General features: G+C 52.4%; 1 protein-coding gene across 2 annotated transcripts in view; it reads left to right on the forward strand.

Moving 5' to 3' along the window:
- The first annotated feature begins 5,667 nt into the window (after positions 1-5,667).
- EBF2 (EBF transcription factor 2) overlaps positions 5,668-20,742 on the forward strand; it is a 191,457-nt gene continuing 176,382 nt past the window's right edge. The window contains exons 1-6 of one of the 2 annotated variants that reach the window (XM_038573774.1): positions 5,668-6,372; positions 8,892-9,048; positions 10,092-10,155; positions 10,462-10,517; positions 11,023-11,096; positions 17,386-17,454. In XM_038573774.1, the coding sequence (XP_038429702.1) occupies positions 6,242-6,372; positions 8,892-9,048; positions 10,092-10,155; positions 10,462-10,517; positions 11,023-11,096; positions 17,386-17,454 (551 nt within the window). In that variant the 5' untranslated portion in view covers positions 5,668-6,241. The remainder of the gene's footprint in view (positions 6,373-8,891; positions 9,049-10,091; positions 10,156-10,461; positions 10,518-11,022; positions 11,097-17,385; positions 17,455-20,742) is intronic. The other variant, XM_038573773.1, reaches the window with a different exon arrangement.

The raw sequence follows: 20,742 nt of genomic DNA on the forward strand, positions 1-20,742 counted from the left end.
GAGAAGATTCCACAATTAGAAGTCCAATTGACACCTTCAAGGACAACTTGAAAGCATGCATTTTTACTCCAGTGCGCTTTTTCCTCGATTTTCTCTCTTGCCACCGGAGGTGTGCGGTGCGGGTGGAGGTGACAGTGATGTGTGTGTGTGTGTGTGTGTGTGTGTGTTGGAGGAAGAGATCGCCTAGCGTCAAATGGAAATTCTAGCTGGTGCCAGGTTTGTAGTTGTTACCGCACCCCTCCACCCCCCAACTCAGGAGGGGGAGTTGGGAAAACAAGTGTATTCTGGAGAAGAAAGTTGGATCCGGAAGCCAAGGGTGTGTTTCTGGGGGCCAGGAGGGAGAGGCGACCTGGGGAAGGTGAGTGGGAGCCTTTGGTCGCCCCTGCCCTACCCGAGGAGGGCGGTGCGGGATGGGGGCCGCGATCCCCCCCACCCCCGGGCGCACAGAGTGCAGAGGGAGCGCGGGGCCGGAGTGCGCGCGTGTACATGTGTGTACGTGAGTGTACGTGTGAAATGTGGCGGCGCCGGCCGCGGCGGAGTGTACGCTCGGCGAAAATATGAATAATCAACACATCGCTCACACCTTCGCCGCGAGCCGGGAAGGAGCTGGGAGGGAGCTGGGAGGTCCCGAGGGCTTTCCCCAGCCGGCTGGCGGGGGGCGGGGACCACCAGGGAAAGGGGGGGCGCATTTCTGAGAAGCTCTTCAGTTATCTTTCCCCTCAACTGAGCTGAGAAACCGAAAAAAAAGGGAGGAGGGGGGAAGTCACATTTAACTTTTTCTGATTAAAGGCCTTATATTGCACGCCAATTGTGCATTGGAAGTGGAAGACTGGTGTGGGTCTTTGTTTCTAGTTTCCTAATTTATTGGCCCAGAGGCCATCTCCCATCCTCATTTTGTACATCTGTCAACTGGGGGCAAATAAATCCCCCTGGAAGTATTGCTGTCGGGTTTAAAAGTAAGACAGTGTGCGGCAGTGCCTGGCACGCAGGAAGTACTGGGTGAACGTGCCACCTCCGCTCCTTTGTATCTTACTCTCGGCCTTATCTTGAGTAAGGATCTACTCCATTGGGTCCCTTAATGCCTGTCAATTTGCCATCGATGGCTGGGCCTTAAGAGCTGCTGTGTGGGAGATGCCAAAGTCTTCGTGCACAAGTACCTGGAAGGGGCTGCAACGCCGGTTTACCCCAGCGCAGCTGGATCGCGGGCTTGACGCTCATGCCCTCCTCCCCCCTCCCCCCAGGAAGCCAGGCCCCCAGGTTCCCGTGGAGGCTGCAGAAGGCGCTTCTCTCTCTACGGATCACCTGCCTCCCAAAGCACACGCGTCCCCGGCAGCCACTCTCGCGCTGCGGCGGGCCCAGTTCCGCCGCTAGCTCTCCAAACGTCCACGCGCGACTGCTGCCTCGAAAATTTGTTCCCTTGACCTTTCTGCTTCTCTGCCTGGGCTCGGGGCTCCCTCACTCTCTGCGCCTGGAATAAGGAAATGGGAAGGAAGTGTGTTTCAGAAGGGGAAGACTGAGGGTAGAGGGAGCAAGCCAGAGAGGAGGGGAAAACAAGAGGAATGAGAGGAGGAAGAGCTTTCTGGAGTTGCCAAGTGTTAGGGCAGAGCCAACTCTGGCTCCTTCAGCCCATTTTGGGTAAACTCATTGCAGTGACCCTACTGGCCTGGGTGCAAGCAATATCATGTGTCTAGAAAACGTTCTTCCTTGCCTCAGCGTTTCTGCAGCTGTTCCTGCTCCAATCTCCTTCACTATGTAAAAACAAATCAAGAAGCGAATCTAACTTCTTACCAAATTGTCCTGAAAGAGAATTGTTCGGGATGGGATGGTGGAGTCCTCCTGAAATATTTGTGGTGCATTTGTGAACACAGTAGTATCCTCTCCCTCCCCCCCGGAATTCTTATTTATGGAGCATACAAGTCCAGTTTCTGTAAGAAAAATACCGATGTTGAAATTTGGAGTGGGAGTTAGTGGAGTTGGATATTAAAAAAAAAAAATCAGTCCACGAAGAACTGTGAGCTAAATATTGGGGCAGGATTTTGAAATGGAGAGCAAATCCATTTACTTCTATTCCGACAAACAAAAAGCAAAGGTTCCCAATAAAACACACAAACAAATTGGAAAAATTACTAAGAGACACTTACTTGTTCCATTTACAAAACCCAGACGGCCTGTCCCTATGGATCGAATTCCCTGGGTACTAGCCAGGCTCTGTTCTTCGGGCTGCGTAACCCAGGCGCCTCAGTGAGTGTCTAGGGGGTGGGGGTGAAGGTCAGGTTGTAAGGGGAGGGGGCGTTTTCACACCTCTGATTTCACTCCTGGGTCCTGCCTGTCGAGAACGAGGCTTGGTGAACAATTTCCTAAGAAAAACGTCCGAACCTCTGCCCCGGAGGAGAGATGCGATGCCCAGGAGACTGGACCGAACGAGATTGGGGAAACGGGCTTTAAAACCGATCCGAAGGAAATTGAACATAGCGCACGGAGGTGCGGATGTGAAACGTGAACGGAAAGGGGACCGGGGAGTTCCTTGGGAAGCGTGAACAAAGGAGGGGACAGGGTGAAAGACGAAACACCACCACCCCCACTTCAATTTGGTGTACCTAGAATGTCGGGGAGAATGTTAATAAGGGCCGTTTTAGCTTTTCCTCGACCGAGGCACGGGGCAGAACGGAGCTGGCGGCCCGGAGCGGGGGATGCGCGCGCGGGCTCTGCGCCCCCGCAGGGCCGGGCTTCCCGGGGCCTCAGCTGCGCCCGCCGGGCCCCCGCGCGGCTCGGGGCGGGATTTCCGTGGCGCGCTCTCAAAGGAGGTTTGTTGGGGGTGGCTGGCGGCTACGGGGACGGGAATGACCCTCCAGCAGCAGCCGCTCACTTCGTCACCAACTCTCCTTCCGCGCGGGTGGCCAACTGTGCGTCCATCCTCCCCCAAACCCACACAAACCGAATTAAACCCAACTCATTTGGCAGAGACGCTCCCTGCTCCCCAAATGTCAAAGCGCCGCCTGGTTGGACCCCCAAGGCTGCTTCTCCCCCCCAACTGCCTGTCCCCTCGGCCCTCCTTTCGGTGCTGGCCCGGGAACTCCGTCCCCGCCCAGAGGGAACTTGGGCGCCAGCGGCTCGCAGCGGGTGGGCCCCCCGCAGGGCTGCTTGCCGGAGCGCCGGGAGCTGCGCGAACAGGGCACCCGTAGCGCAGAGGGCTAGGAGGGGTGCCGTGCAGCTCCCGCCCCCGCCCAGGTCAAAGTTCCCGGGTTTCTGCTCTCCCAAACTCCGGCCCTGCAGGGCACCGCGGCCCCAGTACTTGTCACTGGGAGGCGGGGTGGGGGCTCCCGTGCAGCGCGGCGGTCTAGTTTGGGGTAGGGCAGCAGGGAGCCCAGAGAAGGGACCAATTCATTGGCTTCCTGGAGGGCATAATTTGGGTGGCAGCTGTTGCGGGAGAGAAGAGCTAGCTAGCGTCCTTGACCCGGGCTCTGCCCTTTGACCCAGCTACCCCGCACCCGAGGGCAGGCTGTCCGGCCAGGCTCGGGTCCACGGCTGCCTCGCGGTCCCCCGGACCTGGCTCGGTACCTCCCTTGGACAGCGTGGAGGTGCCGCAGATCAGAGGCCCCTTGAAAAAAATCGCTGGGTTCATCAGCTCTCCGCCACCCAAGGCATTGGCTCCGCTGGGCACAGATCCCAGACGAGAATGGGGCTGGGTGGTTTAGGTTCGGAGACATTTATAAAGAGAGCGGGCCTGGGTAGAAGACTCGGAGGACTTAGTGTTTGCAGGGACCGAAAGGATCCATAAAGCCGCATATAACAGAGAATTGCCAGATTGAAACAGGGTAGAAGTTTCAATCCTACAAATTTCTCTCCTACCCTCCTTCTTTCCATGGACAACTCCTATCTCGGTTTTTACAATAGTCCCGTGCCATATCCGGGCGCCCAGTCCTTCTTCATCGCTCCCTTGTGTCCAGCAGGACCGAGCCAGAGCCCTGGGGTCGCGGGTGCCACAAGCAGCACAACCCAGAGGCGGAGGTTTCACGTTCTCCGCCCCCTAAATCCACTGCCCCAATCCCCGGACCCTGGTTATGTGCATAAAGGATTCGCTCACCCCCCAGCCCCCTCATTGGTTTTCAAGGGAATATCTGCAGTAGAGACCTGCGCATCCTGAGCGCGATCCGCTGGCGCGGTGTAGGGTCGCGCGGTTTGCCCCTGGGGTAGAGGCGAGGCGCAGACCCGTCCCTCTCTCAAGAGAGCGGCATTTTCTGAAAGTGCGAGCTTCCAGCCCGCTCTGGCAAACGAGTTGCAAGGCGCTGTGTCCTCTAGCGGCAAACTCCCGCAGTTCGTGTCTGAGCGCTCACCTACACCTAAGGGATCTGCTCGGGAGTCAATTCACAATCAAACTGGAGCCCTACAAGGAAGGGGGGGAAAGTCTCCCGAACGCAATGCAGGCTTTCGCCAAGGCCCTCTCAGTAACGAAGCCGGGAGGCTCGGGCGCAGTCGCTCGAACTGTGCGGAACAGCTGATTTGTCTCCTCCACGGCAGATGGTCTTTGAGCACAGATTTGCATTCATTGTCTTCAAATCTGTTTTCGCGCTGGTGTTCTAGATTTCAGCAGCAGATCTAGGCGCAGATCAGAATACAAAAGGAGAAGCCAGAAAATAACACCCAGCCAGGAGGATTTTTAATAGGCACCACCGCGAGCTGCCCGGGCGTAGTTAAAAAAAAAAAAAAAAAAAAAAAAAAAAAAGCCGTCTAGGGTTTCAGCTGTTTGGCGGAGCTGCCGGCGCCTCCCGGCCACCAGCCCGCGGCCCGGAGCGCGGCGACCGCGCGCCGGGGGCAAAGTTTCCGCGACTTCCCCGCTGCCTCCCTGCAGCTCCTCTGCAGCGCCCCGGGCTGCGGGGACGGGAGGGGGAGGGGAGGGGGCGGTGGGGGCTCCGGGGACCACGATCTGTCAGCAGGCTCTCTGCACCGGGGGCGGGGGGGAGGACGGGGGGGGGGCGACTCCCGCTCGTGTCTGCCCCGGGATCGTTTCCCCCCGCGACGCTCCATTTATTGGCCGAACCCTCGAGCCTGGCTCGCCCCCTCCCCCTGCTGCCTGCCTCCATTCATGCATCCTCCTCCTCTCCCAACAACTTGTAAACCGCACGCACAATCTGTGTCCCCGTGACACTCCCGGACACTTGGGGGGGGGGGGGGGAGAGCCCTTCGGGGACCTGGGTTGCTCCGCGGATCGTTTGCACGAAACACAAGTACAAGGGGTCACCCTCTCCGCGTCTACGCAAACAGGCGCACGCGGATCCGAGCCCCAAGGCTGGGAATGACGGTGCCTCCCCGCAGGCTACAAAAATCTGCAACGAGAGGCAAGATGTGCGCCAGCTCGCTGCTCCCGCGGGCGGACTGAGCGAGCACAGCGCAACCCGCCGCGCCGGAAGGCTCGGCCTCAGCGTGCAGGCTCCGGGGGCCCCGGCCCGCGCACGCTCTCGGGGTGCGGGCAAGGACGCGGCGTCCACGGCTTCCTGTCCCCTTTCACCTCCCGGGCTCCCGGCAACGCCGAGCGTGGCGCGCGCCGCCGGAGGACGTCGGCCCGGCCTGCCCGGCGCCGGCCAATCCCGAGCGTCCATGCAAATGAGGCTCCTTATCGGGCGGCGGCTCCGCCTCCCGCGGCCGCGGCCGTAGTAACCCATTCATGGGGCCCGCGCGCGGCTGCAGCCCGGCTCCGCGGTGCTCGCAGCCACCGCCTCCTCTCGGCTCCGGGTCTTCCCCTTCCTTTTACAACTGATCCTGTTGGGGATTTTTTTTTTCTTCTTCTTCTAAATTCGTGCGGTGGGGAGGAGCAGGGAGTAAGGGGGGGGGGTACCAGGAGGAAGGGGAGAGATTAGGCAGCCATCAATCTCGTCCTGTTTCTCCCAGAACAGGTGATGCTTCTAAATTGTGATCACTTTCTGGAGGCAGCGCTGCCGCTGGAAGGATGCGAGCGACCTAGGACCGAGGCCCCGAGGCGGCGCATCTGAACTTGCGGAGGATAAAACGCAAACTTTAACTACATCAGTCCGCACCTCACGCGCGAAGCAAAGGACGGGTTATCTCCTTTTCCCACCCGCCCCCCCCCCCACCCCTCCGCCCGCCCAAGAGAGACTCAAACTTCGGCTCCTGATCCCTTTTCTTGGATTGCTTTGGAGGAGACGGTTCGGTGACAGCATTGGGAACAGTAGGGACAGTGTTGTAACTCTGTATTTTTAAAGCGACAGTAGACCAGACTTTTTAAATGTTTGGGATTCAAGATACTTTAGGAAGAGGACCAGCTCTGAAAGAGAAATCGCTGGGTGCCGAGATGGATTCGGTCAGGTCCTGGGTGCGGAATGTCGGCGTGGTGGACGCCAATGTCGCGGCTCAGAGGTAACCAACCATACGGCCTCGCGATGATCACTCATGTTGCTATGATCTTAAAGTCTTTCCCTCGGTCCCTTTCTTGCTCTCACCCCTCTCTATCCGTTGCGCTCTCCCTCTCCCCCCCCCCCCCCCCCATCTGTCGCCCTGGCCCCGCGCGCGCGCTGGGGCTCGACCTAGGGCAGGCAGGTCGCCGCAGTCCAGGGGACACTTACTTACCCCGCAGCCAACACTCGAGTTTCCGAATTGCCTGGGTCCGCCTGGGTGTCTCCGCCCGCTCCTTCCGCACAGACCACTCTTTGGGAAGAGAATTAACCAAAGTGGCATCCCACGCCCGGCAGCTCTGCGCTCAGTCCGCGGGTGCGGGCCCGGCCGGGAGCGGAGCGCGAGGACCCGAGCTGCAGCTGCGGCCGCGGGGGAGCCGGCTTCCCGGCCGCTCCTCGGTTGCTCCACGCCGCTCGCAGGCGCCTCTCCTCCCGCATCGCGCCCGGTGATTCCCGGAGGCCGGACGCCCCGCGGCCAGATGGCGGCGGCGACGCGAGGAGCGGGAGAGGCCGGAGCCGCTGCTGGGAAGGCAGCGCGGCCGGGAGCTCGGGGGCGGGGGAGGGCGCTAGGCTGGGGGGTCCAGGCGTCCGGAGAGGACGGTGGCCCAGGCGCACGCAGGAGGGGGCGACGGCAGCCGGGGGACTGGAAAGCAAAGACGCAGGAGTAACGGTAGAACGAGTCGCAGAAGACGGAAAGGCCAGGAGGAGACGGGCCACAAACGCAGGGATCCGCAGCCTTTAGTTTTTTTTTTTTTTCCCCCCGCTAGTTACTGAAGTTGACTTTGTTTCCGAGCGTCCGCGTGCTGAGATAGTAAACGCCCTGTGCAGGGTGCCACCCCACAAAGACGTTCTGGTCTCCTGCCCTCATCGCCGCTACCGGGCTGGGATGCGCGGTCACCGCGTCCTCATCTTCAAGGGGCAGCCTCCCTCCCCCGAACCCGAACCCAAAGAGCCCACGGACTTGTTCCCACGACTGCAGCCTTCCTATCCGCTCTCCTAGCCATCTCCCTCCAAGTCCTGACATCACGCAGAGAGATTACTCCTTTCCCAGACAGGCCGCGTCTCCAGGTGTCCCGGGTAGAGCGAACCAGGCGCCACCCTGGAGGAGAGGAGACCCGGGCGGGCCACGGCTCCCTCGCGTCTGCCCGGGGCCGGGGCGCGCCTCTCCCCACCCGGCAGACGGCACGAGGCAGGGGCGGCTCTCCGCCCGGGGTCTGCGGACTCGCAGGGCGCAGGCGGAGGGAAACCAGGCAGCTTCGCAGAGCCGGCTCCGAGGCGCGTTTCCTTGGCCAAGCACCTTCAAGACACCTTCCCTACTTTCCTCCTTTACCCCGATCAAATAATTGTTAAATTTGGAAAAGGCAGCCCGAGTGGCTGTTTCCAGCCAAAATTTTACACCGTTCAAAAGAGGGAAAAGGGCTCGCGCCCTGGGGTGCGAGGCCCAGAGATCGCAGCGCCGCGGGGCAGCACTGGCCATCTGCGCACTCGCCTGGGCCCCGAGACTTCTGTTAAATGTGATCTGGCGGCTAGTTTGTCCCCGGCCGCGACAGGTCTGCAGGGAGGTGTGTGCATACACTCAAAACGCTCGAGGGCGCCTCCCGGGTCCTCCAACAAGGGTTTCGCGGTCAGCGGGTTTGGCTGGCGCCGCGGGGAGATGCAGCTTAGGCGGGGATCCCCCTGGCCCCAGGCGAGGACGCTCTCTGCCTCTTAATAACATTTTGGCTTCTCCAAGCGCAGCAATTCTGGGGGCGGGGTCCCCAGGATCACGTCTTCCGCAGTGGCCCGCGATCCTTGGTCCCGGGGATTTCACTCAGCCACCGTCTGGGGCTCAACTTTTCGGAAGACCGAGGGAAGCGGGAGGTGAGGCCTCTCCCCTGTAGGACCGCGGCGTGGGCTCTGGGTCTCCCGCCCGCCCCCAGGGAGTTCCCACCCACCAACTTTTGTAGAGATCCAGAGTAGCACTAGGACAGGTAACTCCAATGAAGATGAAGAAAAGGGTCACTTCTTCAAAAGTAAGAAGGCATTTATTGCCCTACCCCGGGAGCCTCGTCCCAAATCCTGACCCAGCCGGCGGCCCTACCTGAGGGTGAAGATCGCGGTGCCCCCACCGGCTTAGACTTGGGCTGCCTCCTTCAGGGACCGCTGTGGGCTTTGGTCCGCAGTCCCGATCCTCTGGTCTCCACTAAAGGCCAGACCTTGAGCTGCAGGGCGCTGGGACGCCCCGGAGGCTGCAACAGCGGGTGGTGGCAGTGGACAGGGGCGGCGGCCTCCCCGGCCAACCGCCAGCCGGCCCCTGTGGCCACCGCAGCTCCTCTACGGAGTCCCCTCTCCTTAAGCCGAATTGCAAAAGGGTCCGAGAGGCCCAGAACTCTGGACCGGGACCAGGACCTTGACCCTCCCCGGTGTTTGTGTGGGCACGTTGGTAACATGGTGTCTTTCTCTCCTTCCCTCTGTCCGGTGTCCCCCATGTCTCTTCCTGCGCAGCGGAGTCGCCCTGTCCCGGGCCCACTTTGAGAAGCAGCCTCCCTCCAACTTGAGGAAATCCAACTTCTTTCACTTCGTTCTGGCGCTCTATGACAGGCAGGGGCAGCCGGTGGAGATTGAGCGCACAGCCTTCGTTGATTTTGTGGAGAACGACAAAGTAAGCGGAGGTCCCCCTCTTTGCCCCACGGCCTCATAACTAGCTCCTTGCAAAGCACTAAAGATTCCATCTGTCACCCGCGACACTTTTCCACTCACATCATCAGGAATGATAAATCGAGGCTTCTCGTCCCAGCCTCGGAATCAGTCGATTTCCGGGCACCGCCTCGGGGGCCCCACTCCCCGCGCCACACGCTGCGGGGGAGCTGGCGGCTCTGCGCACCCAGCCTCTGGGTCGTTAGCAGAGCCTGGTCGTGGACGGACTGCAGAGCAGACGTCCTTCAGACCAGAGCATGCCCTTCTCCGGGTTGTATTTTCTTATTTTGCACCTGCCAGCGCCGGCAGGCAGGCAGGGTGGAAACCCAGAGCCCAGTCCTGGAGCGCCTTCCCCATTGCCTTCACTCCCACTCTGGCTCCCCAGTGCAGTGCCCACTCCTGACCCAGGCTCGGGTGTGGGGGACTGGATTTGATCTCAGATGAAATGGACATGTGACCAAAGGGAAGCCTCTTGCCCTCTCTGGGCCTCAGTCTCCTCAGCTGCAGGATGCGAGCTTTAGGGCAGGAGCTTCTTGAGGTCCCTCTTGCATCGGGACCTGGGTCTCTGAGCTTATGGCCCTAGAGGCTCCAATCTTGGTGGGATAGAGCCAAACCAACGCTGCCCTTCCAAATGACAGGTCCCTGCATCCTTCTTGGGGCTTCTTAAGGACGGATGGAGCCGGTTGAGTTGGGGTGGGGCCTATTTAAAGGTAGCCTTGGCACAGTGTCCTATTGTCCCGGCTCTGGGGGTCAAACTTCTGAGGACAATCTTAAGGGGGCAGGGACAGAGGGGTTGGAGAGGGTCAAGAGCCTTAGCAAGTTTCAGAGGTTGGTTGGCGGACGGTCTTGCCCTTTGACCTGGGGCTGGGCAGGGGGTTGTTCAGAGCAGCCGGGTAAGGCTGCTGGAGGCGGAGGCGGTGTGGGGCGCGCTCTCTGGTTTTTCCTTCATCGGGTAGGTGGGGGGTGCTGGGAGGCAAGGGATTCGAACGCTGCTGCCTGTCTTTTCAGGAACAAGGAAACGAGAAGACCAACAACGGCACCCACTATAAGTTACAGCTCCTGTACAGCAATGGTGAGAGCTTAGCGGGGGCCCGGTGCCCTGCGCGTTTCTCCTGCGAGGAGGGCATCTGACCTTGTCGCAGTCGCCTGAGGGCAGCCTCCGGGCTTGAGGAGCGCAGGGCTGCGGGAGGGAGGCCGGGTCAGGGTGAGGGGCGGGTGGGTGGTCTTTGCCCCCAGGACCGCACAGCCTGCGTGCTTACCCACAGCCGGGAGCGTGGAGTGGCTGCCTGGGCCTCCGCTCCCACAGCAGTGATGGGCTTGGGGTGCCCAGAGTGGCTCCGTGGCCCTCACCTCGTGCCCCCTGCCCCCTGCCCCGCAGGCGTCCGCACGGAGCAGGACCTGTACGTCAGGCTCATCGACTCGGTCACCAAGCAGGTGAGCTGGCGGTCCACGGGTCCACCGCCTCCTCTTCTCCTGGGCACCCCCATCCCACCCCGCTGCCATCTGCCCCTGCCCACCCCACCTTGGTTTCCTGGGTCAGACTTCACGTGCCTCTTCACATCAACTAGCACCTTGTCCAACCTGGAGAACAATCTTTTCCTTCTCTCTCCCTCCCTTGTCCTGTTTCTTTCTAAGCCTGGAGTTGGGGGTAGGGCAGCAAAGGGGTGAAGAGAGGAAGCAATTGTTGGGAGATCCCGTCCCCCGAAACATTCCCTTTTGCAGGAAATATGTCCTCGCTAGGGCAAACTTCTTTATTATTCTTTTGCTTGAGTTAATCAGGCCACAGCTTGGTTCTGTGCTAACTCCTAATGCAGTGGTGGGCAGAGGGGGAAAAGCCGATTCTGTGCTTGTTCTGAAGTTCCCTTTCCTTTGTCTCTCCATTGCCCTCACATCTTCCCTGCCTGCCCTGCCTCCTCCCCTCTCCCCAACTCCTTTGCAGCCCATAGCTTACGAGGGACAAAATAAAAATCCGGAAATGTGCCGAGTTCTCCTGACGCATGAAGTGATGTGCAGGTAAGTGTCGCTTTTTCCTGCGGGCTTTGCTGGAAAGCGGGGCAGGTGGGCCGTGCTCGTTGCTCTCCCGTGCGTCCCTGGCATTGACTTTCAGGAGTGGTGGCTTGCAGGGAGGGAGGCCTTACCCCGGGCCGATCCTCTAGTACTCCCCGTTAAAGGCCAGATTCTTACAGCATATCCGTTAAAACCCCAGAAGGAGATCCAGAACCACTTAGGATTTCACTCCCCTGGTATCTTAGAAGTTTCCTCCGTTATGAGGAAAGTCTCTGTTGTCTGTCCAGCGGCCCGTGGTAGTGTGAGGAGGGGCTGGGCAGCCCTCCCACCAAGTTTGGGGTCTCCACCCAAGGTCCAGACTGCTAGGTTCCTGCCTGTCCCACCCGGTCCGGGTAGATTTCCTGGAGGGGACACTTGTGGAGTAAGGAAGCACTGGAAAGACTTGCAGTCTGGGAGTGGACCTCCCCTCCACCCCCCCCCAAACTGCTGAGGCACCTGTCTGCAATGCGGGAGGGTTTCCTTCCTCCGGGGATGTTGCTTCTCCTAGAATTCCCAGTGTCAGGGGAGTTTCTGAGGTCAGGAGAAACTACTAGGTAGAAAGAACAGTCCGGTTGACCACCAGTGGGAGAGGCAGGGAGACGACCCCATGGTGGGGGGGGGTCCAGAGCCACAACTGGACTCTGAGCATCGAATTGTGAGAGGTGCACTCTCCTCAGATTCCTGCATCTTTCCCCATCTTCTTTCTGGACACCAATCATTCCATTTTGAGTCCTTTCTTCTGCTTAACTAGAAGAGAATGAAAACTTAGAGGAAATTTATCGATACACCTAGTCATTCACCCTTTCAACAAATGCTTGAGTACTGGGGACTCCCCCGGCAAACGAGAGAGGATCTAAAAAGGAAACTCTGGAAAGAGGTGGTTGTTTTACTTAAATGTCTATTGCACACATGTTTTTCTTCCTCCCCAAATCTCTGAGTGGAGAGAAAACCTCAGCCCTTCCTTCCTCTGCTACTGCCCCAGTGAACGTGGACCAGCTCCAGACTTGCTAGTTTTGGGTAATTGCAGGCCATCTGATTTAGTTTGGACTGTTTTATGGGCAGCTCCCAGCAGCCCCAGCTCCCTCCCAACGCAGTCAGAAAGAAACCATAACAATCAGCCATGTTTGTTTTGGTTTTGACCAAGTATTAGAAAAACAAACTTTGCCAAATGCAAAGTTCAATTCAGCCAGTGGCCTCAGCGGAGGGGAATGGAGCTTCGCTGCCTGAGAATCTGGGAGAGGCCGTGGGTGATGGAGTCAGCAGACAGACGCTCCACTATCCCAGGGCCCCTGATAGATTCGTTCAGAAAGGAAATGGAATTCCAAGATGAACTAGCATGTAATACCTAGATTAAATAGTTAGAACACTTTGATTTGGTTGGCTAATTCAAGGACCTTTTTTTTTTTTTTGTCCCTCTTTATACTTTTAAACGTCTTTGTTTGGAGAGATTATCTTCTTAAAAGAAAAGAAAACAAACCCCCCAAACTGGCCCTTTGTCTGACGAATTATACCTATCACTTTAAATAACACTTGCACGCCCCATTCAGCTGTAGTTAAGGCTGACATTTTTATTTTTAAGCCCAATCAAATCCTCCTCATTTTATGCTGTTTAAGTAACAGCATCAATTTTTAAAGCCTCTAGTTTAGTCTGCATTAGTAACACAATATAAAAATTTAATGTACTGTAACTTCTCCGCATCTGAGACCCAGGAAGACGCTCTGCGATTTTCTTCCCAAAACTAGAATTTAAAACAAATATTAATTATGAGTAAATAAATGACCCATTGGATGGGTACTGTGTATGGAGGGGTGTGTGTGTGTGTGTGTGTGTGTGTGTGTGTGTGTGTGAGATAGCTGGGATGATGGCAAATATTGGATGTATCCAGAAGGGAAGATCTCAATTTGTCAGTCAGAGCAGGTTGGTTCTCCAGTAAGGGAAGAAAGTTGCTTCTCCCACATTTTAGGGCCAGTGAGAGCAGTCAGTGATTGAGGGATGAATCAGATGCGCTGTTCTCAGGGGTTATTGCTTACTCTTAGGTCCCTTTGCATGGTGTTCTTGAGTATACCTGGGCATATTTCCCTGAATGTTTTATGTTCTGTAATCCTTAGGAAAAAAAAAAAACCCACATAAATTGGCTCTTAGCTATCACAGGGAACAAAATAAATCTCTTTAGGAATAACTTTTTTCCTTCCCCACTTGTCTCTGCACTCCTCTTCCCTGCTTTAGTTCATTTTGCCAATTATTAGCAAGGAGAAATCTAGTTGTTATGTCGCTGCCAGCCACCCCTGTGCCCTCAATGCTCAGAGGGTTAAAAGATATTATAATTTGAACAGAAGTCGTCTCAAGGCCTACAGCTGGCTAATAACAGAGTTGTATTGAGCGCGAGCAAACCCCACAGCTGTGACTTTTCGCCACAAGGCGCAGGCTAGACAGGGCCCTAATCAGATGGGCCAGCCGGGCAGTGGGGCCAGTGTCTTTATCGGCCAGATGGTGTGAATTTAGACACTTTTGTTATGCAATCGCAGGGAGGAGTTGGGGAGAAGAAAACAAAACAAAAGCCACCATGCTGTGCGCTTATTTGAGTTTGAAATTAGAGACAGATTTTTGAAAGTTGAGGGTTGAATTTTAAAAACGATTTTGGAGGCGAAAGGGCACATTCGCTTGTCTTGAGCAGGAGTTTGACTGATTGGACACCCTGTGTCCAGGGCTGGGGCTTTTTTCTTCTTCAGCCACCCCCTACTCTCCCTTCTTTCTTCCTCTCCAAAAAATGCAGGTAAGATACAGGATCGGGAGGCAATTTTCCATATTCCGCCAGCCTTCATCCCCAACTTGGTTTATTTTTTTTCTCTTTCTCTCTCTTAAAGACTTAGTGAGGAGATGGGGAGGACCGGAGAGGCCTGTAGGCAAATTGAAGAGTGTTTCAGGGAAAAGCTTCTCTGAGTGAGCATTAGAGTAAGATAAACCAAACCCAGCTGAAGAGTCGGAGAAGTAACCTGCATTTTCATTCATTAGGGAACAAGAGCCCTTCTGAGCCTCTCCGTGGGAGTTAGGAACACAATCAACCTGGTGCCAAGTTCAGTTTCCTCTTCTCTTTGTTTATTTTCCCCCCTTCCTTTCCTATTTTACAGTCTTGTTCGTTTAAAAAAAAAATCACTTACCAGGAACTTCAGACCTAGAGACTTGCTTGTTAGAAGATGACCCCATAAAGCCTTTTCACTAAAGTAGCTGAAGCTGAAGTGGGTCGTCCAGGCTTTGTCTCTACAGCAAAGGGAAGTTTGTTATCTGAGTGACTTAGGACCCTAGTCCTTCACATCCACTGTCCACAGATTTAATCCCAGAGCGGTTGTTTGGAGACTGTGGGTTCATGAATATCTTCCACTTTCTACTTCCCTTCACTTGGGTTAATATTACTGGCATGAGGATGGAATGTCATTGAGGAAACCAGATTAAAAAAAAATAACTAGGACATCTTGATGAGAACTTAACTTAAAAAAAAAAAAAAAGAAAGCAAAAGAATTAGTTTTGCCTAACCCAGAGAAATTGTAAGAAGGGCTCAGATGGAGCAAATGCAGTCCACTTCTATTATTTTTACACCTTAGTATTTCAGCCCAACCACCAAGCAAGTGTTGTCTTTTCTGTGCTATTAACACTAGAGATTATACTTAAATATGTTACTGTTGGAAAACGGAAGACAGTCCTAAAGTTCCTCTGCATTTTTCTTTGAATATCATTTCCTTCCCCGATGAGATTCTCCAAATTGTATTACACTGGCACCAGGCTTACATTTTTATCTGTTTTTCTTTTCCTTCAGAGAAAATCCCCATGGAAGGCAGCTGAATTCAGCTGAGCAATTTTGCAAACTTACTGGGCCTCTTCAGAATCATTCCTTCTCAAACTAAACAGATTGGCACATCCTGACAGTATGTGCTCTCGTAATTAAATTGTACAGGCATCGCACACATATTTGGGTTAGGTTGACATGCTGATGATGTCAAAGGGGAGTCTAGCTAGAAGGTCTTTAGGTAACTAGACTGCCTGGGCTTTTGAAATTGTGTTGCTAAGGGAAAAAAAAAAAAGGCTTGCCTGAGCTGCAAAGGTATTCTGCTGACCTAAGCAATGGAAATAGGAAAGGTAGGAGAGGGAAGTGGGTGGTAGTAGGGAGTTGGGAACAGAGGCAAGAGCTTTGGGAAGCGGGGAAAGCAGCTGGCCAGCATTTTTATTGGTGTTAATCTTGGGATGGATTGAAATTTTAAAAGTTAAGACCTAATATAATTTCAAAGGCAAAATATTATTTCAGAAAGTCCCTGGTGGCAAACTCTGGTATTTAAGAAAGTTGAGATGGTTTTTCTTTTACTTCCTACTAATTTGATTAAATTTCTTACAAATGTCTTAGTGCTCATTTGGTGAAACTTGATTAGCATCTCTCATGTATATCTCGCTCTTTGAGAATGGTGGAATGGTTCACCGGGTGATCCCACATCCCTGTAGGGGTGAAGATGAACTTTAAATATTTTAAAAATGCTTCTTTATTTGTTTGTTTTTAATTCTTTGGAGGACCAGAAAGGGCAAATGGACTGGAGAGAGCCAGAAAGCAAATCTGTGTCTGGGCTGGTGATAGGCCTTGGGGTCCCTGCAGCCACATGGCCTCCCTCTTTTCCTTATTCTCTCATCACTTCCAAAGAGAGCTCGGGGATCTCATCACCTCACCGGCTTCCTAAACGTAGAAGGGACTCTGGGAGGGAATCGAGTCCAATATTTTAATTTTATATATGAGGTTGGCAAAGCCCAGAGGGGTTAAACAGATTTGACTAAATTCACGCAGCTGCTTAGTGACAGGGTCGGGTTGGATGCCAGAGCCCAGATTCTCACTTCGGCAATCTTTCCATTGTATTGCTTCACTCTCAAACTCAAACAGATTGTGGGAAGGGCAGTGCTTACATATAGTTTGCTTATTGCTAATGTTTATGGTGCATATTCTCCTACAAGTATGGATGGTAATGTCTCTTTTTTTTTTTTTTTCCTATGCCATGTCAAGGCTATATTCTTAAGCAACTACAGTTGATGGTAGACCATCTTGAATGAGCCAGGAGGTATTCAGAAGCCTGTGGTCCTGGTGGCAGCAGGCAGCAATGAGGGGAGGTGATTTTCCAGTGCTTCGCTATCACCCAGCTTTCTTTGCTTTTGTCACATCTGTGTCTAGGTCTTCTGTTCAGACACCGTGGGATTGGAGCATTTTTTTCTCTGTTCAGGTCTGACTGAGTCCTTCCTATCTGCTCTAATTGCTGTAGGGCTTCCTCTTTTTCTCTCTCCCTCTCAGATAATTCCACAAGCATTTCTTGAGCATCTACCAGGTACCCAGTACTTTGCTAGGTGGAAGTCTTGGCAGGCAGAGTCTTCATGATGGGACTTACACAGGATGTCCCATTTCTGTTCTAGACTTGGTGAAAATTATTGGAATTATCATTTTACAGCCCTCTGCCTCATTTTCTTCCTATTTTACAGTATATACCATGGTTCTGGTCTTCCTCCTTTATCTTTAGAAAATGATAGAAATAGATAAATAACTGTTTATAAAGTACAGTGAGTTCTCTGGAAAGATGTTTTTATGTAAATAAGGTTGATAAATCCAGGCAGCTACTTGGGGTTTATTTTTATACATTTTCCTTCCCTTTCTTTCTTCAAATATTTATTAAGAAACAAAGATCTAAAAGATGCAATCATAAAATCATTCAACATGGAACTGGAAGTGGCCTTATAGATTGAAAAATTCAACGTCCATGGTTCAGAATACAAATATGCCTCCTGGGAAAGTTGTGATTTGCTGAAAATTACCCAGTTATGAGCCATAGAATGAGAATTTGAGGGAGTATCTCTGGGCTTTGAGTTCAGTGTTGTTTTTATTTTATTTATTTATTTTTAAAGATTTTACTTATAAATGAGAGAGAGAGAGAGAGAGAGAGAGAGAGGCAGAGATACAGGCAGAGGGAGAAGCAGGCTCCGTGCATGGAGTCTGACATGGGACTCGATCCCAGGTCTCCAGGATCAGGCCCTGGGCTGAAGGCGGCGCTAAACCGCTGAACTACCCGGGCTGCCCTAGTGTTGTTTTTAAACATGGTCATAAATTCTGCGCTCAAGCAGCTAAATGCTAAGAGGCTACCTAGGACATAATCATTTTTGTGAATGCTTCTACATTGGATGCTCATTGTATTTTCTTGATTTTACCAAATTTCTTATACTCTTTTGTACAATCTACAGTCGATGCTGCGAGAAGAAAAGTTGTGGGAACCGAAATGAGACTCCTTCAGACCCCGTCATCATAGACAGGTAGGGGGACAAAGTGATTGAAACAATCATTCCTGGTTTCTTTCCTTTATGAATCTCAGCGCTGACTACTGATCACTTGGGATTTGCCATAAGGTTGGTTTTGTGCTATCTTCAAGGCAAAGCTGGTCCAACATGTGATTTCTTGTTCTGGTTGGCCTTTCTCGGAAGAAGTCAGAATCTTCCTTTTTGAACATGTGTCTCTAAATCTATGATGGGATTCTTTTCCAGGTGCACTGATGTCAACCTAATAAGGAGTATGTGGATGGTAAAAGATGCCAGCTCTCCTATCTGGCAGAGCTGGGTCTCAGTAAGTTTCTTGGAAGAGGCAGTGTACCCTAAGTTAAGCGGCAACCCCTTTATCATTCTCAGTGATTGCTGTTGGGTTTGAAGACTATCAATTTAGATTACAGTTTAGGGGATTACGACAAGCTCTCTTTTGCACTGAGGGAGATTCCATTCTACCACAGAGCATTGCATTCTGGTCTTGTGTTATATTCAGAGTGGGAAAGATTCTCTGGGACAAGATGCTAATTCATTGAAATGTGATTTAGGCATCCTCAGCTGTCTGTTTTTGTGATTGGAAACAGAACTTACAAACCAACGAAGAAATACCAAATTAACTTCCAGCAATCATGTAATTTTTAAGAAATCCCCTATTCCCACCCCTAATTTTTTCTCTTTCGTTAAAAAACGGAATAATTCCCTATTGCTTCTTTCTTTGGGTTTTCGTGTTTCTAGCCAGGTCCTGAAATGGATTGGAGAGACCATAGTCTCCAAAGTTGTTATTCCAATATTCCAATGAATTCTCAGTTGGGAGAATGGAACCTCTGGCATTCTTCCCAGAAAGCCAGCTTGGTTTCTTTGTGGAAAGTATAGCCTAGCCTAGGAATGAGGAGGCTGGAATCCTGATCCTGTCCTCACTTCTGACCTTGGACGAAGTGCTCAGCCCCTCTGGTCTTTGGTGGTACCACTGGATGGTACTGCCTGCCACTCTCGGTTTCAGGAGGCTCCTAAAGTATCCATGGGCAGCTTTGCATTCTTCTCTGAGATGCTTGCAAGAGGATGATAACCAAATGTAAAATGTTTCTTGGATGTGTAGGGTGTCTTTGCCATTGGAGGAGGTTCAGGTGAGACCCGTTTTAGGAAGCCATTTGGAATTTCCTTTTTTGGTTTTTTGTTTTTCTTTTCTCTGGAAGCGCATAGACGCTTACAGTTAAAGAATTGGGAGAACTCTCTGGGGTCAGCCATCTTCCTCACCTGACAGACAAGAAGACTGACCTGGGGAATGGTGACGTGACTTGCCCACGATTGCACAGCTGGGTGGAGCGGAGCTGGCACTGGGACAGTCGCCTGTCCTCGGCTCGTGCTCCTTGCTGCCACAGCCTCCCTCCTTCTCCCCGGCCCTGTCTGTCCTGACTTATGTGAGTTGGATGTGTTGATTGCACGTGGCCCCATTTCCTAACCTCCCAGGATGCCTTTAGGATCCTCTGGGGGTGGAATCTGAAGCATTTGAGAACAGCCTAGATGCAGACCCAGTCTTTTCCCACGTGTACACTGACCTCCCGGATCATCTCTTCTCCACACACTTCCACTCCCCTTTCAAGACGGTCCTCCAACCTCAGGACTAGTACATCTTCTTTTGTCGTAAATACCCCATAAGCCAGCTTTAGAGATGGTTGCCGACCTGTAAATGCTAAACTGCACCTTACTTCTCATCAGCCCACATCCTGATGACTGCACCCTGAGCAGTTCTGACTCTGAGAAACTGCATGTAGCCTGCACCCAGGGATAAAGCCCGACGTATTCACACTTTCACCCTATATGAAACACATGTTGCAGATACAAAAGAAGGTAGTCTTTTTGCATCTACAGAGAGAGAAGATATTCAAATTAGATGCTTTCATTGCTTGTGGTAGAATGACTTACATTCTTCTCAGAAGGTGGAAATTATGTCTTGGTTGCATATTATAGAGCTTTATGTGCCTCTGGCATTTATTTTTTTTACTATTCTGTGCACAATAAAACAGCCCAGTGATGTCTCTGCATCGCTTGAAATATGTGTTATTTTTGAAATGTTGCACATCTACACATGGAAACATACACACCAATGGGTATGATAAATTGGCCCTCATTAGGTTTTTAGAGAACCCATTTCATTAGAAACAGATGCATTTTTTCTGCTTGCTCACTTGTAAGGCTTTTGTTTGAAGATATTGCCTTATTGCCTCTGGATATCTTTTGGGCTTACCTTAGCCTCCTTCCCTTCATTGGGAAGTAGAAAGAGATAAATGGTCAGGTTTCCATTTGTTGGAAGTGGGATGGGTGGTTTGTGTCAGTCAGGGGTTTGGTTGAGTTGTGTATCCAGTCCCTGTGTTCAACATCTGCCAACTTGGAGTTGTTGAGATCCCCCATGAGCACCAAACGGGTGCAAAGTAGTCTATTTTGGATTTCCTCTGAGTAAATATAGAACTCTCTTCTTTGCCCTTGTTCCTATAATGCCAACTAATTATCTCCTCCCCCTGCTCACTCAATCTAACCAGATGCAGTTAATTTACACTGTCTCTCTTTGAGTTTTCTCACACAACAGGCACGCTCCACTCTGGCTCCGGGGAAGCCTGTTTATTCCCTTGGAATTGTGCATGTTTGGGGGAGGGGTTGGGGAGCCTCAAGGGTAGTTCCCAAACTTTTCACCACAAAGGATCCCTTCTATTGTTTCTATTGGCTAACCCAGCATTTTGTAAGATTTTGCCTGCTGAACTGGAATTAGCAAGTAAGCACTCAGCTGTAATTCCATTCCTATTAATCAAAGACATACAGTAGAATGAGAAGGGAAAACCTCATTCTAGAAATACCCTTGGTCTCATCAATACCCAATCAGAGGTTTTGATTGGGATGAGACAACCAGTGTTGTCTTGTTGACTTGACTTTTTACTTGACACAAAACAATTTGACTTTTCACATAGCCCATGTGACCACATCCTGGCAGATATTCAGTTTCCAATAGGCTGCTTGAAATATGAAAAATAGCTTTTACTACCTACTGGTCCCTTCATTGAGAATCATTGGATTTTATAGTAGGGCATCCCCCGGTAGAGATTTGATTCTTTTATTTCCTAAGACTTAGCCCCAGACCAGGATTATTTTCCCTACTAAATTATTCCCTGCCTTGATTTCCCTAAAAGCATAAATTTAATATTTGTCTTCAGTTGTCTTTTCAGCATGCTTTTATGAATTCTTGTGCAGCCACACCCCTCTCCAAAAAGTCAGGCCAACACACAGCCCAGCAGG

This window comes from Canis lupus, chromosome 25 (genome assembly GCF_011100685.1).
Source record: "Canis lupus familiaris isolate Mischka breed German Shepherd chromosome 25, alternate assembly UU_Cfam_GSD_1.0, whole genome shotgun sequence".
Taxonomy (NCBI): Eukaryota; Metazoa; Chordata; class Mammalia; order Carnivora; family Canidae; genus Canis; species Canis lupus.